Raw genomic sequence first — 24,858 nt, 5'->3', positions numbered from 1 at the left:
AAGATTGGGAAGAAATCTCATATTGTCTCTGTTCTCTTCTAGTGTTTTGTTGTGGCTTTTTTTCCCTTTTTTCTTTTTCTTTTCCTTAGGGTTGAAATTGTTGATTATTCTGGGCATTTTAGGAATAATAAGTTTACTGCAGCGGCTGGCTGCCTCCTCCTCCTCTTCCTCCTCCTCCTCCTCCTCCCACTCCCCACCCCTAGGGGCAAAACGCAACACATTTTCTCCGGAGGATGCAATAACGAGGGGGAACAAGGAGTTGTAAATACCTTTAAAAAAAAAAGAGGGGAGGCGGGGGAGGAGAAAGATACTAGTCCCGCATGCCCTGTTCAAAAAGAAAAGGATTGTTTTTACGCGTGGGTTTGCTTTCTTGATTTTTTTTCTTTTTTCTTCGTATTGGTTGTTGCCTTTTTTCTCCCTTCTTTTTTTTAATACCTAATATATACATATTTTCTGCGGAGTTGAATTCAGCCTCAGCGAGACAGGAAAAAAAAGAGGCAGAAAAGAAAAGAGAGAGAGAGGGGGGAAGAGAGAGAATGAGAGAGAGAGAGAGAAAGAAAGAAAGGGAGAATCGGGTAAGTGTTCCCTTATTGGCTAAAATGTGTAACTAATGATCCATGGAGATGGGTGGCAAAGATAACGATGCCTCGTTTTCGGGAAATAGAGGAAAAGAAGGGGTGTTGCCTGGTTATGACAGAATATGATCAGGCAGGGTCGGCGGCGCAAATGTGGTTAATTCGGGGGCGGGGGGGAGTGAGGGGTTGCGGGCGGTGATGTCACTGCGGTCTGGTTTGCTGGAGACGTAGGAAGCCGATTGCAGTCGGCCTCCCTTGCGTGCTGGGTTCAGTGTTTACTTGGGGAGGGAGGGGTGGAGGAAAGGGAGGGTGGAGGATGGAAGGAAGGAAGGAAGCGCCTGGGCGGGAGGCGGAGGCGAGGAAAGGTCTGTTGACAGTGCAGCCCATTGGTTAAAGTCAAGGAGAAGCCCTGATAGAGCTTGAGCTTAAGCTCGGGACGGGCACAGAAGCCAATGAATGGTAAAAAAAAAAGAGAGAGAGAGAGAGTGCTGGGATTTTTTTTTCGTTGTTATTCCCCCCCCCCCCAAATGCCAGGGCGAGGGAGGGAGGGCTACCCAGGAGCAACTTTCAGTAAGGGCGACTGAAGGCGGTGGGTGCTTTTAGGCACATGCGCAGTGTGCCTCCTTAGTCCTGGCCACCGTAAACCCCCCCTGGCGTACAACGAGGAGGCAAACAGGAATGCCATTTTTAATTGGCAATTACGAAATGGCTTCTATTTGTTTGGCATCGGGAGGTTCTCCTTCGGCTTGCTGTTGATTTCTCCTCCCACCCCCTCAGGTTCACCTTGCCGACATCTGGCTTATGGTGGCTTTGCTCGAAGCGTTGTTTTTTGGGGAAAGGAAAAAGCGGATTTATTTTTAGAAGTTGATCCTCCCACCTTTTTAGAGTGTGCCTCTCTTACTGGGTCCGCCTCACTTCACCTGCCTACCTTCGGCTCGCACCCTCCTCTCCCCCGCCCATCGCCCTCTTTGTGTGAAAAATGCTGTTCGGTGTAACAATGTACCTTGTGCTTCCACGGGCTTTGATAATCGCCTGCTGTGATGATTTGCTTACGAAATGTTTATGAAATGTCCCTGTGATATAAGCCTGCTCTGTTTTGATTGTTCCCAACAACCTCCGAGTTGTCATGGCTGGATTGTTTGCAACCCTTTGAAAGCAGCTCACTTCAGGAATCTTGGCTTGGTTTCTTGGCTTTCTAATTCTGATTAAGAGGTGGCCCTTTAGCAAAGAATTGTGACAGGCTTGATTTTGACACTTTTCCAATATATTTCTCTATCAAAAACCGTGCACTGTGTGAATTAAAGCTGTTGAAAATATTATCACCCCTATTTTTCTTTTGCTTGACTGGCTGTGTTCCCTCAAACCCTTTTAATGTTGCTACCCCTCCTTTGATTATTTTTACACACACACACACACACACACACACACATACACACGAGAAATGTTTATGAAATTTTAATACATATTCTATTTTAATACATATATTTTATATGTTATGAGGTTTTTTTAAATATTTGTAAGACTCCGATGTATCTTCTGTGCTTTTTAATTGGCTGTACCCCATGCTTATGCTGATCTATGATAGCAATAAACATTTGATTTGATTTGACCATGATGTGATATGGTCCAAATTATATATTTCCACATATAACAAAGAGATCCGAATCATAGGATAAGAAAACGGCGACGACCTAAGATAGAAAAGGTGGAGGAGGGGAAACAATGACTAAGGTCCTCATTCTAGAGTTTTATTACCAACAGCTCCCCCTTCTCCTTATGAATACAATAGGTGGAAATGCAAGCCTTGGGGAATGGCACCCTCCTGTTCGTCTGGGTGTGTGTGTGTGTGTGTGATCTTTAGAGCCTTCAGTCTAACTCTTTAATGAAATATTTAGCGTGTTCTGCAACCCGGTTTATAAAGGCCTGTCTGTGCCCCCCATCTCCTCCCCCGGGTGGAAGTTGCCTCCGAGCAGTCTGCGCGAGGCTTTGCGCGCGGGGGGGGGCTTCCCCAGGAGACAAGGGGCTCCGACTGGATCGCGCCGTGCCCGGCACAGAAACCGATCAAGGTGGCAAACGCCAAGTGCCTCTTTCTCCCCACCCCCACCCCATGGGTTGGCATTAAGAACTAATCGAATCCCAAGGCGTCCGGTGTTTGCCAGCCATCTTATCCGTAGAGACAACAACAATCGAAGCCAGCGGATCGCCACCACGGCCACGACCATCGTCACCACATCCGCTTCTAGGTCCCAAGGAGGAAAAGCCAGCAACGGTGAGTCGAGGGGCCTCTGGGAGGAGGAGGAGGAGGAGGAGGAGGAGGAGGAGGAGGAGGAGGAGGAGGAGGAGGAGGAGGAGGAGGAGGAGGAGGAGGAGGAGGGGTGTCCGTCTGTGAAGGAGAAGTGGTGGCCCTCAGCCCCGACTCCACAGAACCAGAGAAGTCTCGGTTTTCCTGGCTGGGGCGTGGCGTGGCGAGAGGCTGCCAGGGAATCCCCCCTTGGCTCGGCAGTGCGAGCAGCGCGTCTCCTCTAGAGTAAAGGAGCTTGGAGCGGAAGAGGCCCCGCTCTTTCTTGCCAAAGCTTGAGCCCGGGGTGTGTGTGTGTGTGCCTTGGTGGTTTGGTGAGCGCGCTTCGATGTTGGAAAAAAATGAATAAAATAAAACCAATCCGGGGGTTTTCCTTGCCAGGGCGAACGTCTGCGAGCCGCCCTTCCTCTCCAGGCGTGTGAGAAAATCCGGGCTTGGTGCTCGGGGGATTGTAAGAAAGGGATTGGAACCAAAGCTCTTTTTAAAGGATCGGAGTACAAGGCGTAAAGAACCGTTGAGTTGTCTACCTCCGGCGCTTCCCTTCTCTTCCTGTTTCCCAGGAACACTGTTTTCTCACGTGGAGGTCCACTGGTTGGGATCAATGCCCCCCTTTCATATTTCTTCGTTACGCCCCTGTCGTTTGTTGTGTCTTTTTTTCTGGGACCAATAGACCTCCTTCCTCTCTGTTGCGGGCTTGTGCAAGTCCAAAACACATTTTATAATGGATCGATTCGTTCTTTAGATTGACCTATGGCCGTGGTTCATAAATTTAGGAGATTTTTGTAGATATAAAAGGGATGATTTTATTTTATTTTGTTTTAAATAGCTGATGATTTTATTTTATTTTATTTTAAATAGCTGATTTATTTCCCCGGCATTTTACAGACCTGAAGGGAAGGAAATGAATGGCTTATTTTATCCATACCATTGAGATAGACAAGGAATGGAGTGAAAGGAATCTCAACCCTTATTGACCTGTAGTGAAGAGGATGAATAGATTTCTGGCAATGCCAGAAATTGGATATTGCCAAACCCAATAGTAGGGAAGTGCCGTTGACTCCTGACCTAATTTTCAATGCCTTTTAATCGCCACAAAACAGTATCAGGGATGTGAACATTGAAAACCATGGATTTGTCAGGGTAATTAAGGTTAATCTCCCAATCCACACTGAACTAGAGTGAGGATTATCAAAATCCTCAGTGTGAAACCACTGTTCTAAGTGGATTTATTCAGGCTAACAACAACAACAACAACAGTCATTAAAGTAATGCAAAGGACTTCACGGTCAGACCACCACAACTAAAAACCTTTTGTAACAATTGCAAAAACAAACCCACGGGAGCAAATACTGCTACAGCTATAGCCAATAACCATAACAATAATTTTCAAATGATGCTAGGTAGCTCATTTGTAGCTCAGAAACAGAGAAACAGAGAAAGAGAAGAAAGGGTCTGACTGGGAGTTGGAATCCTGGAGAGAGAGAGAGAGAGAGAGAGAGAGAGAGAGAGAGAGAGAGAGAGAGAGAGAGAGAGAGAGAGAGACGATAAACTGCAAAGCATTGTAAAATGACAATTGCAATAACAAGAGTCATAATCCACTTTGAAGTGGGTGTCATATACCAATTTACATTCCATTCCATAGATAGAAAGAGAGAGAGAGAGAGAGAGCGTGAGAGCCTAGAGCTCTGCACATGAGCAGTCAGGGTTTTGGGACTCAGATAATGTCACTAAATCCAGGGCCTCTAAAATAACAACAATCAGAAGGAAGACGTGCAGACTGAAAAGCAGGCTTGGTCATATCCAAAATCATAAGGCCTCATTTTTTTTTCTTTCTAAAGCGTATCAAGGGAAGAGCCAGGAGAAAAAGCAAAGAGAAGACAGCTTTCGCTTTTCTTTGTGTGTGCCACACAACATCGAGTGTTAGCGTGGGTGCCTTTGGCAATGTGTATCCTTGTCTATGGCTAACGGGACTTGCATTCTTTCTTTTTTTAATGTATGTTGGAATTGGTTCTGTGTATTTTGGGCTTTGGGAATATAAATATTTGGGCTGTTTTTCTTCTGCGATACAGTATTATTAACCTCCATTATTTTCAATGCAAGTTTATTTCGGAAAGCTATTTTCTCTTTCTTTAAACTCAATGAGAGCTGAAATGTTTGCTAAATGTCTCAAGATGAGCCCAGAGGTTTTAGAAAGGAATCAAATTAAGAAAATCAAAGGAAACGTCACCCCAAAGGCGCTTTATAAGCAAAATGGTAACAACAGAGGCCAAAACGAAAGCTGGGTAAAAGGAAAGATTATTCGGAGACGGAAATATGGAACTCTACGTATAGTTGTATGTGTGTATGTATATGCAGAAGGCATCTATAGTTCTAATAATTGTTCAATGGATATGCATGTATGTTCATGCGTCTGTGTAATATATGCTACATATTATATGTCTGGCCATTTTAGCAGCACCGCCACCTTTCAGTGTCTTACTTGGAACAGTCTTAGAGGTTCAATCTGATACGGATTTTACAGTTTTTTTCTCCTTCATTATTTGGCTGACTGGGAATGGAGGACTGTTCGTTGCTGATGCTGGGAAACATCTTCTCAACATCTTTTCTGGCGTGCTCAGATGGGATTATTCCTTTTCCTTCTCTGATGTTCTGATTCTGGTTCTGTCCCAGAGAGAGGAAATCTGGTGGTTCAATGGACACAAAGAGATTTAAAATATACCAAATAGAGAAGCCATGGGACAGGTTGCTGACTTTCCCTCTAATTTGGCTCTTTCTTTCTTTCTTTCTTTCTTTCTTTCTTTCTTTCTTTCTTTCTTTCTTTTTTCCTTCCTTCCTTCCTGCAAATTCACCATCTTTTAAGCTATAGGGGCTGTGATTACATTACCTAAGCATATAAAGGGAGGAACCCACTGCTCCACAACAATGGGGTGCAATTTTCTTCGTAGTAGATCTAGTGGAATACTTCTGTTGATCTCCATGGGATTTCTGCAGTCCCCCTTGTCTCTTGGCTCCATTGCTCAACTTTCCAGGAGCATAATTTTCCGGGTATGTTATATAGCAATCCATTGCCTTGGTCAATGTTTCTGCTTTTAATATATGCAAATCTAATATGAGAAACCCGAGGCTGCTTCTGCTACCTTCCTCAACGTAGGGAAGCAGGTTTCCCTGGTTTTCAACTGTGTGAGTCCAGTTCAAAGGTTGTTTCTGGACTTTCCATTTAAGAATAATTCTGTTTTGGTCATTGGATTCCCTACTGGGTCAGTCTAATCTAGAGCGTACCAGGGTTGCTTGGGCATTATTTAGATATTGTCCTTGATTTAAATAATCACGGAGGTTGTGGCTAAGAGAAAGACAACGTGAGTGTGCAAACGTGAGTGTGCACTAACCTGCACTCCGATAAATGGATACTTTTTTTATGCTGAGTGTTATTTAATCCTGGTAGTAATTTCTGCTCCCCACTTCTTCATTCTTTTATTTAAACCACTATTTTTGTTTACTTGTTTTGTATACTGCCACCAAGTGACTGAACGCTGACAAGCCAACATTGTTCCAACATTGTTCCAATCCAGACTCTCTTCTCTCGCTTTTGATCCGTCTCCCACACGCTCATTCCCCGCCCCCACAACCCCCGTTCTTCCCGAAGTGAAGATGAGATGGGGGAGGGCGAAACCCAAAATAATCTTATTTCATAAATGAAGGGAGTTAAACGGCTTTGAGGGGAGGAAGAAGGATCCGCCGGCTGTAAAGGCCAATCAAGCCAGGGCCCAAGACAGGCCCTATTGCTGAATTTTCAGCAGCCTCCTAGTAAGATCTTGGCTGCATAGTTGCAACTCAGGAAAAGTTTGAACTGCCAAAGCTATTGGAAGTCGGCTGTTTGAGATGGAGCGTCTTTTCACTGCAAGTTTCTCGGTTGGCTGCTGTCGAAATTTTCGGCCGGCCGCCGCACACGCTCCCCTCTCGCTCTGGAACACGGCATTTTAAATCACTGCCTGATCAGGTTGTTCATAAAAATAGATACGGCGCATCAGCTGTGAGACACCCCTCTTTTTTTTGTCCCAGCCCCCTATCACTTTCCTAGCAGAAAGAAAGAAAGAAAGAAAGAAAGAAAGAAAGAAAGAAAGAAAGAAAGAAAAAAAAAACAACGAATGCACGTAAGCAATCCTAAAATACCAGGCTGCGTTCCCTTGAAAGGCAATATAAACCGACTACTGTAGTTTCTTAAAAATGCAGAAAAAGAATTTTATAAATAGTTTAATTCTATTTAAGTGATTATCTTTTTAAAAACCACACATTGCAGTAACTAATACTGTGGTTTGGGTACTTTCGCCCTTCCTTCCTTCCTTCCTTCCTTCCTTCCTTCCTTCCTTCCTTCCTTCCTTCCTCCCTCCCTCCCTCCCTCCCTCCCTCCCTTCCTTTCTCTTTCTGCCTTCCTTCATCTTTCTTTCTTTCTTTCTTTCTTTCTTTCTTTCTTTCTTTCTTTCTTTCTTTCTTTCTTCTCTCTCTCTCTCTTTCCCTTCCTTCTTTTCTTCCTTGCCTTTCCCGCCCCCTTCCTTTTTTTGAAGCATCTGGAAATGAATTTTCCCTCACCCCTTCCACCATGTGCAAACAATAAAATAAAATAAGAGCTCATAGATAATGGCAACCATTTCTCATTGCTGAATTATTATTCCTGAATGTATTAAACTCCTATTCTTCTTTGTTTAATTTGTTCACAAGCACAAGTAGTTGCTTACAACCATATTTTATGTGACTGTATAATATCATGCTTTATAATTTTAAGACAGTAACTATTGTCCTTGACAGCACAGTGTGACGTCATGGCCCCTGCTCCTTTAAATGTCAAAATGAAAGAGGGGAAGCATTGGAGAGAACATTTCCATGCCATAAAATGTAATCAAAGTTAGCCATAAAGTTTTCTAACCTGAACATCCCTTGGTGAAATGTGCAATGTTATTGGACTGCCGTGGATGTTATGTGGAAGAACCCAACTACATAATTCATCTTTTTTTTAAAAAAAGTTCATTTCTCTTTCCTCCCCACTATCAGCACACATATTTCATATTATTTCAAAATGATATTAAATTATTATCACAAACATATTGAAAGTAACATGCTTTAATTAAACCAAGAGAAATCTCTAGTTTGAGTTGCTTATACATGCCTTTAATTAATTAAGATTTAATTCAAGAGAGCTAAAGGTGGTGGGATGGGGGGAGGTAAATGTTGGAGATAGTGAAGTTGCATTGTTTACTTGATATGGTTCAAGGCGAACTTCCTTTGTGAACCTGAGAGATTTCAAATTTTGTGAAGCAAGAAGATCTGGGAAAAAAAAGAAAAGAAAAACAGATCAGTGGATAAAACCATGCCGTCACTGGCTTTAAACATTGGTTGAGGGGTAGGAAATCTGCAGAAATGCTTAAGAAAATCAGAAAAGAACTTGAAATCTGGTAAAGAAAGGGTAATACATTTATTTCCAACCTGTTTAAAAACAATGTATTCCGTCTCTCTCACTTTCCTTCAGGTCCAATTAGTGTTGCTTTTGATCATTGCAGAGTTTTGCTTATCCCCAGATCTCCCATTCTCCATAATGCAAGCAATATTTAGATTTTGCCTCTCCCACACATTGCCTGGCTTCCACCCTCCCTCCCCTCCCCACCACCTCTGGGAATAACTTCCTTTTTAAACCTCTTGGTTATCTTCCCAGTATGTGACTGTGTCTGTTTGTATGTGCGTGTATAAATATATACAAACCTCCTGGTTATCTTTCCAGTATATGACTATGTCTGTTTGTATGTGCATGTATAAATATATATGTATACTAGTACACCTAATACTGGGTAATTGTGCATGTGTGAACTTGTCCTGTACCATAGTGTGAAGAACTGCAGATCCGATTGTCTAAGAACAGAAGTTATAGTATGTCTTTTCCTTAGTTTGGTAGGACCACACAATCATAACCAAGCAGGACTTGGTTTCAATATAAGGCATTTATATTCTTCTTTTTTTTTAAAAAAAAGCTGCATGTTTTGTTGTTTTTCTTCTCATGAAAACAATTGAATTGTGAAATGTAGAAATGGGATTTCTGTGATAAACGAAGTGAAAAGGCTACTGGTCTGGGGAGAATGAGCAAGAAAATAAAATAAGGCAGAAAGGAAAGCCCCAATTTGCAATTCTCGCTGGTCTAGATATATTTACCAACAAGAATCGTTTTGATGGCATTTAACTCCATTGTTCTAGATTGGTTTTTCCGGTGACATTGGAATAAATATTTCAGCTTTGTAATGGCAGACATCAGAAGGGGGTCAAAATAAACGAAAGTAATAAGTCTATGTATTTTAAATAATCAAGATGTAAATACTGTTATACAGTGGACACTTTGAAACAAGGCGAATATCTTCCTCGGACATAATTGGTTGGTGGTGTTTATGTGCCATGTATTTTGGGTTAGCTTTCAAACATGATTAGTGTTCATGACACAGTCAGCCAGATGTTTAGGCTGGATTTGGCATTTTTATCCACCTAACCCTAGTCCTTCCCAAGGACCTGCAATAGAGAGATGTTGGTTGCTTGCTGGTTTATTAGTCATATTTTTATTATGGTTAGTTACCCAGTCTGCTGGCTTAGCCTGAATTTGGCATTTTTATCCACCGATCAAGTCATTATTATTGTTGCTGCTGCTGCTGTTGTTGTGTTATTCATGGGAAGAGTCAAGATTTGATTAAGAAGCTTATTTGGTAGGGGCAGTGTAATCTCTCTAAATAAATAATTGGAAAGCAAGAAGCCTTGCCTGTAATAAATGCCAAGTCCAAAATGGCCGAGATAACATGTCTAAGGTGAGATCAGCTCGAATGGGGGGAAAAAAAAGACGGCTTACACTGCAATGAGCATTTCACATAGAGCACCTTAAAACCCACGTTCCTTCCACATAAAGGATGACCTCATGCTATATGCTTATGTGGTATTCTGATTATCTATCGATTTCCTGTTTCCAAGAGATGCATACATAATATCTTCATTTAGGGTTTGGGTTTTTTTTCCCCTACGTGGCTACGTGTGACTTATGAAATGACGTGTAAAACATGGGTGGATGTGGACAGGGTTTTGAAGCACTGGTGAAATCACATGGATATGTAGTCCTGGATCTGGTTACTGCACTAATTCGTTTCATCCACCTATAAAAGGAATCCAGTAGGTACATAACTAGCCACACTGATCTCTCTATATAGACAAGAGGGAAGACTCATGCGCTGTATGTATCTGTGCTTCATCAGTGTGCGTGAGGTTTGTGTTTAGGGGAGGAGTGAAGGATTCTAATCTATCTATCAAGGGATAATAATACACTATTTTCCACACAAAAGTTCATCCTAATCCTACATATGAACCGTAAACCAACGCATTTGACTTAAGGCAACTATTAATATATACCTATTTAAATCGAACCAGGCAAAAAAAACTGCATTTAGGAATAATCCATTTTCAACATCCAGGTATTGCAGCCTAGGAGAGAATTTGTGGATCTCTCTGCCCCCCCCCCTCCGCCCTCGCGTGAACAGCTGATCTCCCAGTCATTAACACCCCACAGAATTCATCCCTCCCTCTCCCCTCCGTGCTCCACAAACAGTCAAGTAAACAAACGTGTCTGGATTTCCATTCAAGATCACATCACAAAATCAGAGTCTGGCAAGAGGAAAAAGAAAGAAGGAAAAGCTCAAAGGTGTAACACTTGTTTCCTTTCAGACATTATTCTGGGCTAGGAGTGTGGAGTATGTGTGGAGTATGCATTGTTGAAGCTTTCCTCTAGATCAGTCCATCAATTTGCCAATTATTGCTGGGAGAGAATCATAATGAGGCATATTTTTCTCCTTTAGCATCAAGATAGAGGTAAACTCTGGGGGGGGGGGAGGGGCGAAGGGAGAAAAAAAGGGGGGGAAATAGCTTATGAGTCAGAGGTGTTATTACAGCTTTCTTTGGGCACTTTAGCTCCAGGGGGTGGGGAGGGGGGGAGACCCAACTGCTATTCAAGAACTATTCCAGGACTTGTGCATATTTTCACTGCTGTGTAGCAGTTTTAATAAAACATCTCTTCTTGCTTCTGCTGATGAGATGACACAATTGCTTGCAGACTAATTTGTATAGAAAGAGACCTAGGCATTTTGCTACATAGGTTTGCAGGGAAGGTGGGAAGGAAGAGCTACCACCTTTGATTTAAATGCATTCTAGGCGTCTGTAGACCGAGAGACCAAGACACCCGTGTAAAATTTCAGGCCAGTAAGTTCTCACTTGCACTAAAATACGTGGCTGACAAAATGTGACTTTTTGAAATCTTGAACTTCGTGTGTGTGCATGCGCGCTTGCTCTGTACTGTGTACATGTGTGCATTTTAGCATTTCCTAAATCCATCCACTCAAATGTTAAGGAAGGGTTTTGTGACACATTTCTTTGTGCCAGCTGTTTTTTCATCCTCATAACACAACCAAACTTTGAGGTTTTCTCTTCTGTTTAGAAAAGTAATAAACCCAAATTCCTTTATCCTTTCTCAGGTCTTTCCAAAACAGCTCTTTAGGACCTATATAGCCCACTATTCCCTCCCTCCCTTCCTCCAACCATAAACCTTTATACATCACATAATCTCAACTCTTTCAACCAAGATTAGGAGTATTACAACACTTTAAAAAAGAAGTCCTTTTAAAAAAAAAGTAGCGCTTGCTTACCAGGGAGAGGGGAAAAAATTAAGGGAGGACGGAGAGTTATGGAGGCTTTGTGACTTTTAATGGATTCCTGATTTATACTAGAGCATTTTCTTTTAAAGGACCACCGTTCTAAATATAAATATAAATTCACTCACTGAAGAGTCTTCACAGGCGAATTCTTATTAAAGAGGAAGTGGGAAGGGAGTTACTTCTATCAATTTAGGGGGTTGCCTAGAATACTGATTTAGTTTACAGGCTATCTCGGAACTTTTCAAATAATCCCGGATTGAAATTAATTTCACTAAATCCCTTCAGATTATGGGTTTACCCATCCTACTCCATGTATGTCCCGTATAAAATGCTTTGCAAAGCAAACCTCCTAGGAGGTGGGTGGGTGGATCTAGGTAGGAAAAGGATCATCTTGGCCCTTCTTCCTTCTTTCCCTCACCCCACTTTTTAAAAGAATACATCCTAGTCTATAATGTAAAGTTGGGGGGGGCACTATTGCAAGGTGGGAAAAGTGGGGGAAAATGTAGTGGGCATCTGTAAGTCTCCTGCCCATTAAACCAATCTCTTCCTATTTTTTTTAAAGCTTTCTACGGCTTAATGCAAGAAGGGTACTATTATTATTATTTTTTTAAAAATTGCTAGCTCTTCAGAAACGCCTAATGCTGAACACAATGAATACTTCTTCTTCTGCCTTCTTTTTTGTCTGTTGTGGTCCGGTTTATGGCTTTACTACTGCCTCTGATTACTTTGCTTTGTTGAACAGAGGAAAAAGACCATAAACGCTTTTGGCATCCGTTGGCATCCGGGTTCCTGTTGGAGCCGAGGGGTGATCACAGAAGGAGGGATTTGCTTCTTTCTCAGCCCACCAAGGAGAGTTACTTCATCCCAACAAGGGATGTTCAAAGTGCTGGCTTTTTTTTGGGGGGGGGGGGGAGAAAGGAAGCAAATGTAAATATATTCAATCGGAGGTGGGTCTGGTTTCTTTTTATGGACCCTTCCATATAGTATTATGATTCTCCCTTTAATGCAGCTAAACAAAAGCCGCGGAAATCAGGCCCAGGCTTCCTAGCCCTAATTGAATTTTTTTAAACCAATAGCAGGACGAGGGAGCCTTGCTTCGTTTACACATCAGCAGGTATATTTTACATTTAAGGGGCAATTTATGGCCCTGGATTGAAATTAAAATGAGATTAGCTGTCTTCATTTCAATTAGTGTGTCAGGGCAAATCCACCAAAGGAGTAGAATACAGTCCACTCTCTAATCTAAGTAAATATTTCAAGGGGAAGTTTTCTAATCAGCCACAGATATCTGAAGCCATAAATTCTGCTCCCCCCCATTTTTATTTTTTGCAAATGTAAGCACGAGGTGCTTCTTCTAACCCACGTCACTCCCCAGAGAAAGGGAAGGTAATGTAAGACTGGGGGTGCTACAAACGTAAACAGGACTCTAACAATGACACATTCTTCCTCTTTCCCCCCTTTTCCCCCCTTGAAGCAAAGTAATACTGGGTTAAATTATGTTAAATGTAAAGATTAATAAAGCCAGCTCTGAATTTTGGGGCCAGAAGGAATGAAAGAAGGAGCTTGCAGAGAAAGTCCTTCACATTCCAAAGTCCAGGAATACTCTCCAAGAAGATACGGTCTCTATCCAACTGTCACTTCTTTCCCTGCCTGTCTTTTCAAGATTTTTTTGTTGTTGAAAGCACTAGCATTTAATTCCATGTTTATTGACTGACAGTAAATTAGTGAAGGGAAAGAGAATTTATGGTTTAATATTGTATGCATACTTCAGATTTATGGCTATAATTTCTGCGCTGTTTAGTTGTTAGAGGTATTAAGCAAGGTATTTACTCAAAAGAATAAATATCCTGATTTCTATTCTCTATGGTTCTTTTCCTTTCCTTTCTTCTTTCCTTTCCTTTCTCCTTTCCTTTCCTTTCCTTTCTTTTGTCCTTTCCTTTCTTTCCTTTCCTTTCCTTAATATTTTTAAGGCATCGCTTGCTCTGCACTATGATTTTCTTTCCCTTTTCACCCCTTATTCTTTTTGCCCCTCCTTCCTCAGTCCTCTCCCACCTTCCCCCCCATCATACTTACTCTCCCTCCCCCTCTTCTTCTAAACCATCTTTATATTTAGAATTTCGAGACTTACTTTCAATGCATACTTAGTTTCAACTGGGGAATCAACACAAGCAAAAGCCATTTTTCCGTGTCTTGACATCCAGTTTTCTATTGGCTCCCCGCGGGTCAGCTGACTTTGTCATTTTGTCTGTCCTGGAGTGGAGCCGTCCCTATAACAATCTAGTTCAGACTACAAACTGGAGACAGAAATAAATATTAAAGAAATCATACAAGCCAGGTACAGGGGGGAAGATATGAATTCCTATTTCACAAACCCGTCGCTCTCTTGCCACCTCACCAGTGGTCAAGAGGTCCTGCCCAGCGTGCCGCTCAATTCCACTGCCTATGACCCTGTAAGGCATTTTTCAACTTATGGAGCAGCGGTCGCTCAAAACAGGATCTATTCATCTCCTTTTTATTCACCGCAAGATAATGTTGTGTTTAGCTCCAGTCGGGGACCATATGATTACGGATCGAATGCGTTTTATCAAGAAAAGGACATGCTCTCTAGCTGCAGGCAAAATTCTATGGGACACAATACACAAACTTCTATTGCACAGGATTTTACAAGTGACCAAAACAGGAGCACGTCCCAGGAACAGAAAGCTAGCATTCAAATATACCCGTGGATGCAGCGCATGAACTCCCACAGTGGTAAGTTTTACAGCTTGCAGAGATAAATTAAATAAACTGAACCATCTTTATGGCCGTCTCCCCAGCAGAACAGGCTCAGCTACTTTTTATGGCCCCATAAAAACAATCATATAGCTTCCTCACAGTTGCCGCTACAGGCCTTTTATTTGTTAAGTTGTTGCAAGCAAATATGGCTTGTTATGCTCTTTCTAATTAAAAGACTTTGAGAGTGTAAAATATCCATAATAAAGTGCAATCAGCTCTGATTCCATCCCCATCCCCCCCACCCCCATCCTTCCCAATAGTTGAGATTTGGGGGAATTGGGTGTAGAAAATAAAACCGGGGCATTTGTGTTTTTTTTAAAATTGAAGTTTCCCTGATAGGTGAGAAAGGGCATGGGAGGGGGGGGGAGATGCAAAAATATCTTGTCCAATAATGGGTTGAGAGATGGGGTTTTATGAAGTAGCTCGACTTCAGAACGTATGGAAGGAGCACCTATTCCTAGTAATTAAAGCAGCATTGGAGTAAGATCTAATTAGATTTTTTTTTTTAAGATTGCCGAAATAATTAAAACAAAACGTTCGGAATCTTTGCAAATAAGGACGGAGCCTGTTTCCAATTAGAGGCTTTCTCTCGTCTTGTTCGTCTCCCCTCCATGTGTGCTGAAAGATTTTAATGAATAGCCAGCCTAAGGAGCAGAATTAAATTGGAATGGGTGGGGATACGAGGAAGACGGGGGGCTTGGAGGGTGGGGTTGTTAGATGACTTCCTTTCAGTTTTGTTTTCTTAGAAAAATTTGTTGCTTGTGTTTTATTTATTTTCTATGGACTTTATAGACCTGTTGTTGGCCGAAGCCGTAGCTAATCGTTCTTAGTTTGTTTGGTTTCCGAATCCCTAGGAGTCGGCTACGGAGCAGATCGGCGGAGGGGGCGTCAGATCTACTCGCGCTACCAGACGCTGGAACTGGAGAAGGAGTTCCATTTTAACCGCTACTTGACGCGGCGGCGGCGGATTGAAATCGCCAACGCGCTGTGCCTTACCGAACGCCAGATCAAGATCTGGTTCCAAAACCGGAGGATGAAATGGAAAAAAGAGAGCAATCTGACTTCCACTCTACCCGGGGGAGGTGGGGCCGGAGAAGCCGCCGCCGAGAGCCTGGGTGCAAAGGAAGAGAAACGAGAAGAAGAGACACAGGAGGAAAAAGCGAAGGAATGAACGAGATCGGCTCGGCCAAGCCATTTTCTTCCCCTCCCCTCCGGTCTCACCCCACGAGCACATCACAGAGAAAGGTCCCCTTCCTTTCCTCCCACTACCACGGCTCCCTCCTGCCTTCCTTTCCTTTCTCATTACTAGCAGGCACAAACGCTACATTGGGTTAAATTAAAAAGGGTGGGTGGGTGGGTGGGTGGGGGAGACAGAAATCCCCTTCCTCCATATTTCGTTTCCAGCGCTCAGGTTCCAGACCCCAGACTCCCAAATCTCCATTACTTTCCCCTTTAGAGGTTCCTGTACCCCTTGTTCCTGGCCTCCTTGCCCAGTGACCCGGGTTTTTTTCCCTAAGATACACACACACACACACAATCACATGCACACACACACACACACACACAGAGATAGGAGTAAGAGAAACTCCCCCTGCCATTCCTTCTTCACCCTCCCTAAACAGAATCTTGCTTGCCAAGGGAGAGAAGTTCTGTGTTGGGGACTGCCTTCGGAATAGTGCTGTGTTCGACCATGCAAGTCCAACAGAATTATGGGCAGCTTCAGTTTCCTAATAAAATAAAATTAAAAAAAAAAAGAAAGGAACGGCTGCTGGTGGCGATGTGGATTCGTGAAAAAGAAGCTGGGTTGGAAAAAAAAGAGAAAGGAGAACATAACACAGTTCACCGACTCACCTAGCCCTATGAAAATAACTTCCCTCCATATATCCATCTCGAAAAAGTCTACGTCCGCCTAAATATAGCGCTTTCTTTCCAGAGTAAACTCATTGTATTGAAAACACTACCTGAAGTCATGATGCATACAACAAACTGTGACGGTTCCTGTGTGAATATTTTTAGCTGTATTTGTGGTCTCTGTATTTATATTTATGTTTAGCACTGTAATGGTCAAAACGGTAAAGTGAATGGCATTCTATAGCGAGTAGGAAAAAAGCAAACCTTTGTGTTAAGCTTCCTAGCATCATGTATAAAAAAAAAGTCATGTCCAAAGGACTATGGTTGAGTATTTAATAAAAACTGGATATTATTTTTAAAAATTACTGGAATATATTTTTTTTCGACGTTCCATGGGGGACACTTCCGCGCCGAAGCATTTTGCAAATCGACTCGCCGTGTTCCGTAGCACGATCGAATCCCGTTTAATTTCCGCAGCAAGGCAGCTGATAGGCGGAAATAATTTATTTCCTATTAAGTAGGCTGAGAATGACTTTAAGACCTATCTCTCTCTCTCTCTCTTCCCTCTTGCATAATCATAGATATGTTCGGGCACAGACATAGGTAGGCAGAAGAAACTTGATTCCAGATCGGCAAATTCCTAGGCCCACAAGTCCAACTTTTTTTTTTAAATAGGGTGTTTTCTCAAGGCCAGTTTAAGCACAAAAGCACTGATTTCCGTATAAAAGAGAAAGGCCAACAAAAAAGGGGGAATCTCTCTGCATCCTTTTCTAAATTTATTTCGAGGTTAAGAACAGGTGGGCAGGAATTATTGAGGAGGGGGGAGGGGAAGAAAAGTTCAGAAAGCTCAATGGACAAAGTCCCTGATGCAGCCACGCAGCCACCGAGCTTACTTTGTGGCGGAAGGGCTCCACAGTGGCTCGGCTTTAGGTCAGAGGCATCCTTGTCCCAAATACAAATGTCTGGATGTGACGTTCTGGCCTCCGAATGTCTGGATAGCCTTAGCTACGCTTCCAAGTGTTCTATTCAATCAGCCGGTCCCAGTTTAAAAAAAGAACAGAAAAGAAAAGACCGCAACTACTGCTGACACCCCACCATTAAGTTGATTTCGCCCACCTCCGTTTATCTGAACCCAAGGGAGACTGGAGTCATCCCTTTCTCTCGAAATCATAACAAGGAGCCTCAAAAACTCCCAGAACTGAGAATTGCTCGGTTTCTTAAAATTTGTTTTGTTTTTTTAAAAAGCCAGTCTCGCACATGTCCTGGGGAGGCGAGGAATAGACTCAACAACGTTTCCGAAACCTGAGCTAAAACTTTCCAGGGTTTCTTTAACCGGTTGTTCCTTAATGCGAACAACAAACAAATAAACAATTAAATAAGCTAATTTATTCAGAAGTGAAAGATGACCCCATAAGGACGATTAAAAAGAAAAGATAAAAATGGGTGCTTTTCCGGTCCTGAAGAATGGTGGGAAGAACACAGAAGCCACTTCAGAAGGATGGCAAATGAATTATTTGTAACTCCACCCTAAAGAAACCAAATAAATTTTAAGTAAAGGAGAAAGGGCACCCCAACATCTTCCCTGGGTATCCGGGGGGGGGGGGGAGTGGATCTTATTTTTCAAGAGAACTCATCAGAACCATCCGGTCGAGTTAGCAAGCATGTCAGTTTAGTGAGGAGGGAAAGGATGGCACATCCCTTTACCTATAGGACACACACACACACATACACACACACAATTCTCCCACGCTGGTTTCCCTGCAAAGATAGGAAGAAGGGAAAAACAAAGCGAACCATCCATCCCAAACAGGAGGATTTATCGCAAGGCCACTTTTCTTTTCACCTCAAAGGAAGCTTGGTGCACAAACTCCTCTCCACTCGGAAAGATACTCTGAGTGAAATCTTCAGATTTACCAAAAAAAAAAAAAAAAAAAAGGAGAGACGAATTTAGCGCAATAGATTTACAGTTCCAAGGGCTGCTGCTTGACCACCACCCCTCCGGGCAGAAGAACAGGTTCTTAAGACTTTGGAGAGAGGCATCCCTGCTCACCAGGACACGGGTAGTTGGATGCCCGGATCTGGTATGTGGGATTGGGGGAAAATGCATCAGGAAGATGCTGAGTTTTCTTGCCTGCCACATATCTGGTGTTAGGGATTCTTGGATACACCCAGAATCCTGGAGAACGCGGATACCTTGCTCTTTGCGCTCATGTGCCAGGCACTGAGGCAAAGAGTCTAGCAGGCAAGCAACCCCAATCCTTCACACCGGGGTATTCTGTTGGCGGGCACACGCAGCCGGGCAACACAGCCAGACACCAGAGAGAGCCTGGTGGCACACCCAAGGAAACAAGCTTACGAATCGCACGGTCGTGTTTTTTTATAAAGTCCACCCCACTCATCGGTCTGAATCAAAGGCAAACTTTCCCCAGGCTTCGCCGGGGTGGAAAACTCGCGCTTGCCTCCGATCCCCTGGAAGACTTTTTAGAGGATTTGTGTTGTTTCACACCACCAAAGCCTTTCGAACAGGGGTAGAATTCGAATCAGTCGTCATACCCCGAACCTAGCACCAGGTGACGCTCTAGACTCATTGTCTCGGTGTTTTGAGTGTGGGGCCTGTTTTTTTTTCCTCCCCTTCCCAGGGCTTCGTTATACCAACATATCACATACGTTGCACGGGCTTCCATCAATAACCTCCTGGGGTCATCAAGCCAAATTTATGACTGGCCAACACTGTCACGTGATTCTCTTTAAACATCCCATATTTGGGCAGCGCACATAGAATAAAGAAAAGAAGAATCCCCACCTATAAATTCTGCACTTTGGAGAACAAAAAACCCTGAACTTCAAAAGGGCCACAAATCAAGTCTAATCAAAGGGGTGTAAGAGAGAGGGAGAGAGAGAGAGAGAGCGCGGGAGGGAGGGAGAGAGAGAAAGAGAGAGAGAGAGAGAGAGAGAAGCTGGGTGGGGGGGAAATATAATTCCTGACATGAGTTCCTACGTAGCCAATTCCTTCTATAAGCAAAATCAAAATGTTCCTGCGTATTCCATGCAAAGTTATGGGAATTATGGATCACTGCCTGAGGTTCAGCCCTCCAGGTGCTGCTATACTGGGCTGGATCTGAGCATTACATTCCCTTCAACTGGGGCTTCCAACTCTCTGAACGGTGTGGACGTGTCTTCAACCCCCAGATCTAACCCTGACCGGCCTTCCTGTACTGTCATGGGATCTTCAGGGCACACTTTAGGCAGAGACGACCAGGCTCCTCTAAACCCAGGAATTTACAGTCAGAAGGCTGGTGGCACCAACAACCCCACGCCGTTGGAAGATAGATCTAAAACCAGTGGGGAAATCAAGAGTGAACCGGTGCAAGCAGCCCAGCCCAGCGGCCAGCCTGTTCAGCAGTCGCCGCAGCAGCCACCACAAATCTATCCGTGGATGACCAAACTACACATGAGCCACGGTAAACTTTCGCTTCTCGATTTTGTTTCACAGGGTTTGCCTTGGTTTTATAGGCCATACGGGGCAAATAACAAGGGGGGGAAAAACCGGGGTCGTAAATTTTACGACTAAGGCATCAATTGCTCGTAAAACTGTCCACTAAAAGGCTTAGAGGCTATATACGCCCAAATTTATGACGGCATAATTGGATCATAGAAACAAAACGGGTATAAAGGCAATATTCCATGAGGGGGGGCGAAAAGGAAGTAGGGAGGAAGGAAGATTTTTAAGTGGAAGAAATAACTTGAATTCGAACGCACACTTTTCTGGGGAAGAAAATGAGCTTGTGGTTATTTAGAGTTGTGTCTCCCCCCCCCCCCCAAGAACCTTCTGCACGTCCCATAAGCCACGACTTTCTCTTCTTCCGAAGGAAAGACCTCACTGAATTTAATTCCGACACTTTAGCTCCACTTTCTCGGGTTTTAAACGGTGATCCTGGCTTGCTTGAGACGGAATCCAAAGCTTTGGTTAAAGTATGGGCAATCGGGACCCTCGATTTACCAGTAAATATAATCCATGTTATGGGGGAGAGCCAACCAAACCTCCTATCCCACCCACCCACCCACCCCGTCCCCTTCCTCTTGCTTCCTTTAAGCACATTTGGTTTCTCCCTTCCTTGGCATTGCCTGTCCTGCTTAACGTGACTCTTTCCCACCCCTCGTCCTCATCCGGTATCTTGTTCTTTTCCAGAAGCCGATGGCAAACGTTCTAGGACCAGCTACACTCGCTATCAGACTCTGGAGCTAGAAAAAGAATTCCACTTTAACCGCTATCTCACCCGTCGGAGGCGCATAGAGATCGCCAACAACCTGTGTTTGAATGAGAGGCAGATCAAAATCTGGTTTCAAAATCGGAGGATGAAATGGAAGAAAGATTCCAAACTGAAAAGCAAGGAGTCTGTCTAGGTAGAAGGTCGGGGGTGGGGTGGGGCGGGGAAGTCAGCAGCACGTCTGGATGAGAGCCGTTGTTGTACCTTGAGAAAAAACTTTTTTTTCTTTGGGAGATGGGAAAAAAGGAAGGGCGGAGGGGAGGGTGGCAGCCTGGGACAGACTACATACCCTTGCAAATCTGGCAGACAAAGGCGTCCTCTGATTAGTATGCAAACAGACCGGGTCTTTAGCTTCCAACAATAATTCAGGGTGAAGTCTTCTGGAGTTGCCACCGGCCCCTTGCTCTCTAACCTGGGTCCCGCTGATCTAGGAAGGAAACGCCTTGCTCCCTCTCAAAGTTCGCCCTCCAGTCTACTAGGGGCGACTTTTCCCTAAGTGCTAACCTAAGCAAGGACACCTTTTAGAAAAAAAATAAAAATAAAAATAAAGGGAAGCTCAAGTTATGCATAAGAGGGGTGAGTGCGACCGTCGCTATTTTTTTTCTCCCCCCCCCCCCTTCCCCAAATTTCCCGGCCTCGGCTTCTATCCATTGCAAGTCTTGGAAAGTTTCTGTTGAAATGCCTACTAATACTTTGCGTCCAAGTCGGATTTTGCGGCCGAAGCGACCACACGCGATATGAGAGCACTTCTTCGCGGTTCCAATCCTACCGCCGCCGGCCGAGGGGCGCCGCCTCCCGAGTAAACTTGCCTCCCTAGGATCGGGCAAGCGCGAGCTAGTGGTCTCGAGACAATATTGACGTCTCGCGCGCGCGTGGAATAAAAAATTTGCCCCGTGAAGTCGTTTCCTAAGATGCTCTTAACCGGGAAGTGGGGGGGAGGGGGCTGGGAAATCTGTTTGCTCTAGGATGTGTTTGTTCAGTGCTGGGGATGTTTTCTGTAATCATCTTATTCCCTCCCCATTTACTTATTTTTGTATTATTGGCCTATGAAAGAAAGTGAAACGGACTAAGAGCAACACTGTTTCCGCATCTCTCCTGGGAGATCCTTGTGCAAAATAGTAAAGTACTGTGGAGGAATGGAATGAGGGGATTGGTGGGAAAGAGTGTGAATTCACTTGGCTTAAATATTCCCGTGTATTTATTTGTTGTGTAATTAATGTAGTATGTACATATATATACAATCCTTATCCAAATTACACTTTGTTTACATATAGTCAATTTAAATTTTAGTCTCTTTTCCCTTTCCTTCTCTCCCTATTGTTGTAATACCTATAGTATATTTATTGATTGTAATACCATATGTGAAAGCCCGTGGAATGAGTGAATGGAATGAATGAATAGATGAATATTCATAGTTACGTATCTTCATCAAAATAAACTGTAAATAATACTTCAACAATGAAAGGCCAAGTTTGGGGTGGGTGGAGATGAAGGAAATCATTAAACATTTTTTTCTTGAGCGCTGCCCAACACCAGATCTAATATTTTCTTAGTTTCCTTCATTCGATTTTTTTTAAAAATATTTTTTGTTATGGTATTCAGTGCACTCCATTTTCAGTTCATTGGGTCCCTGAGTTTTAGATTTAAAGGCTTGCTCAGATTCGTGCAAATTGAGACTTCTGCCCTAACAGCAAAAATGTAAATGTAATAGAAATCAGTTTAAGATCCAATTCAGATCCTAAAATAGGCTCTTATCTACTTCTAGCCATCATCATCATCATCATCATCATCATTATTGCAACAGAATAATTTGGGGTAAGATAAATTCAATTGCAGATGATCTATTCACTCGCATTCCTCATTGAAGGGAAAGTGTTTGCTCTTTTCTTGGATAGCCTGAGAATTTTTAACTTTTCCTATTTATGCAGCCTAGTTTGGTGTCTTCAAAAGTTGTCTGGATCGTTTCTCAGAGTTTTCTTTCCATTGCACCTTATAGCAACAGTCCAAACAAGATCACATTTCTAAAGAATTTGACCATAATGCTCCCCCCTCTCCAACTCAGTTGGAAGGAAATCTCCCTCTTTCCCCCTGCCCCACAGTTAACTTCCCATGGAGTTAGAGTGAAAGCTGTGCAGAAAGAAACTGGGCTATTGGTGACAATATCTGAACTTCTTGAGTGTGTGTGATTATTAAAAGGAGTCAAAATCAGAATGACAGGTTTTTACTTTATTCTCAAGAAACATGGGCTCAAAGGTAAAGAACAAAGGGGACACTTCTGTGTGCTGGGTTTAAGACAAAAGGTATCCGGAATATGCAATATGAAACTTGCATACATATATGTTCACATGCATCTATATTTTTGGTTTGTTTATTTGGTTTGCCTATTGGGGGTATTATTGGACCCATTTAGGTGGGAATTTGATTTCGACTGGAGTAGATGCAGGCCTCTGGAAGTGTGGGAGGCCGATCTCCGTGCATAGATGTTTCATGTGTATCTACATAGATCCATATATGTGTTTTATTGAATTGTATGTATCAATGTGAGTCTGGGGAATGCAATTGTCAAATTCTCTCTCAAACACACACAAGCCCACCCAAACTAGCGCTCATGCCTGGCATGTCTTTGGGGCTATTTACAGTAGAAATGCATGCTTGGGAATTCGTGGGAACGATCTCAGTAGCACAGTAAACCTTTGTACTGTTTTCCTCCACACCATCTCAAAGAAGGGAGCAATTTCCTGAACCTTGAAGCAAAAGTTACTCTTCAGGATGGTGGGAGCTTTTGAAGATGCTCCTAAAACCCATCGCTTTCTGTTTCTCACCTAAAAATGTCTGTTCTGTTCCTTCTAAGTTCATTGGTATTTTTAGCATTGTCTTTTCATTATTGACAAGATAAAATAATAATAATAAGGTGACTAAGGCAATGGCAACTGTTTTATTTGCAATTTTCTGTCTACCTGAAAGCCTCCCCCCCCCCTTTCCTCCGTTCTGGTTTTTATACTATTGGTAGCTTGATTTCATTTGGGTTTTCTGCCACTAACAGTTCAAATTTTGCAAGCATAGGTCAAAAATTTTGGGTTCCCCTTCCCCATTTCTTTCCTTTGTGATGCTAGATGGCCTTGTAAACGATCTAAAATTTTCAAACAGGAGCAGTTTTTTTAATATATTAAAAAAAATACATGCCTACAAGGGGGGGAGGGGAAGGAGAGAGAGAGTGTAGATGTTTGGAAAGCATAAACTCTGCTATGTAAATCTAAGGGGTGTTTATTAAGGCATTGGAGACATGTAGACATGTTTGGATAACTGTTCTCTAACCTTAAGCCAAGGTTTGCTGTTTTACATCTGTCTCATTTATTCTGGTTTGTCTTGACTTCCCTCCCCTTCAGCTCCACAAACCAAGGCACCTCCTTTTCATTTGGTCGGAAATGTGCCAAGGAATAACTGAACTTGACAAGTTAGGGTTAACAAAATCAGATGTACTTTTGTTTTATCGTAAGGAGAGTGGAGTGGGAGCGGTGGGGGGGGGGAGAGGGAGAATTTGCAAGCCCACAGCACCAACTCCAACTTTTCCATTACGGTAAGGCGAACCAGCCGGGAGATACACTGCCTTATGATTAATTATTCGTTTATTCAGCGAACAACGTGGGTCTATTTTGGCCACTTTCCTGTCTTTTTAAAAAGTAATTTTTCAGGCCTGATTAATATTTGGTGGTTTGGGCTTGTCGTTGACTTTTGCTGTGCAAGACCTCCTCCCTACCCACCCCGCTCCCCTCAATTTCTGCCCACTTTTCACAGCCCCTTTTTCCTAAAGAATTCTTGAAAAGCGGAGAAGGAAATGAAACATCGCTTACCTTTCATAGTCATCCATGTCAACACAGTGGGAACTTTTAAAAAGCCTCCAAACAAGAAAGGGAGAGTTGGGGGGGGGGGAGAAATGACAGACACCAAATTCCAAATCTGTGCCTGTGTGCGGGTGAGCTTTTGGGGGGGTGGGTGGGGAGTGGGAAGAGGTGAGAATAACAATAATAATCCGGGCTTCTTTTTTTCAGCCAAAGCTTTTACTTTCCCTGAGAACATTAGCAGAAATACCAATGGCTTCTGACTGAATTTAGCAGTTTAAAACTTTTGAAGGTTATTTATGTGGATTGCCCAAAGCGAAAGCCCTGAGTGGCTCACGCGGAGCACGTGATGTCATTAAACTAAGTTTTATGGTTTGGGGGAGCTGACATACCCACAATATATTTACATCATATATAATCTTAACTGTCTCCCATCGCAGCTGCTAGAGCTGTTTAAGTCTGGGACAGAGGGACCAAGGCAGTTAGTGCGATTACGACGTCTCGGGCTGCGGTTTGGGAAGGTACATCTTC

At 43.1% G+C, this 24,858-nt stretch overlaps 2 protein-coding genes and 1 long non-coding RNA gene across 4 annotated transcripts; 2 read left to right on the top strand and 1 right to left on the bottom strand.

Moving 5' to 3' along the window:
- Positions 1-8,021: 8,021 nt before the first annotated feature.
- LOC309383337 lies at positions 8,022-24,578 on the bottom strand. The gene is made up of 3 exons (XR_014173826.1): positions 24,340-24,578; positions 13,723-13,888; positions 8,022-8,193 (listed from the first exon to the last, which is right to left on the bottom strand). It is a non-coding gene; the product is annotated as an uncharacterized lncRNA (long non-coding RNA).
- On the top strand, positions 13,886-16,582 carry HOXC6 (homeobox C6). 2 transcript variants are annotated; one of them, XM_081935791.1, is made up of 2 exons: positions 13,886-14,345; positions 15,224-16,582. In XM_081935791.1, exons 1-2 carry the CDS (start codon positions 13,946-13,948, stop codon positions 15,538-15,540), a joined length of 717 nt encoding a protein of 238 aa, XP_081791917.1. In that variant the 5' UTR covers positions 13,886-13,945; the 3' UTR covers positions 15,541-16,582. The 2 variants fall into 2 exon arrangements, with proteins under 2 accessions (XP_081791917.1, XP_081791916.1); XM_081935790.1 differs by having other exon boundaries at positions 15,200-16,582.
- On the top strand, positions 17,043-23,389 carry HOXC5 (homeobox C5). Its single transcript, XM_081939955.1, has 2 exons — positions 17,043-19,681; positions 20,410-23,389. The coding sequence occupies exons 1-2, from the start codon at positions 19,207-19,209 to the stop codon at positions 20,622-20,624; spliced, it is 690 nt and encodes a 229-aa protein (XP_081796081.1). The 5' UTR covers positions 17,043-19,206; the 3' UTR covers positions 20,625-23,389.
- Positions 24,579-24,858: the final 280 nt, after the last annotated feature.

Source organism: Natrix helvetica (assembly GCF_964273705.1).
Source record: "Natrix helvetica genome assembly, chromosome: 1".
NCBI classification, from domain to species: Eukaryota; Metazoa; Chordata; class Lepidosauria; order Squamata; family Natricidae; genus Natrix; species Natrix helvetica.
The sequence above is the reverse complement of the archived record's forward strand: the minus strand, read 5'-3'. Positions and strand labels throughout refer to the sequence as shown.

What these genes read in the sequence shown, in the direction of transcription:
- HOXC6 (XM_081935790.1), top strand. Translation starts at nt 13,946, where the DNA reads ATGAATTCCTATTTCACAAACCCGTCGCTCTCTTGCCACCTCACCAGT. An exon ending in GCGCATGAACTCCCACAGTG is followed by an intron (nt 14,346 to 15,199) that starts GTAAGTTTTACA and finishes AATCGTTCTTAG; the next exon opens with TTTGTTTGGTTTCCGAATCC.
- HOXC5 (XM_081939955.1), top strand. Translation starts at nt 19,207, where the DNA reads ATGAGTTCCTACGTAGCCAATTCCTTCTATAAGCAAAATCAAAATGTT. An exon ending in CAAACTACACATGAGCCACG is followed by an intron (nt 19,682 to 20,409) that starts GTAAACTTTCGC and finishes GTTCTTTTCCAG; the next exon opens with AAGCCGATGGCAAACGTTCT.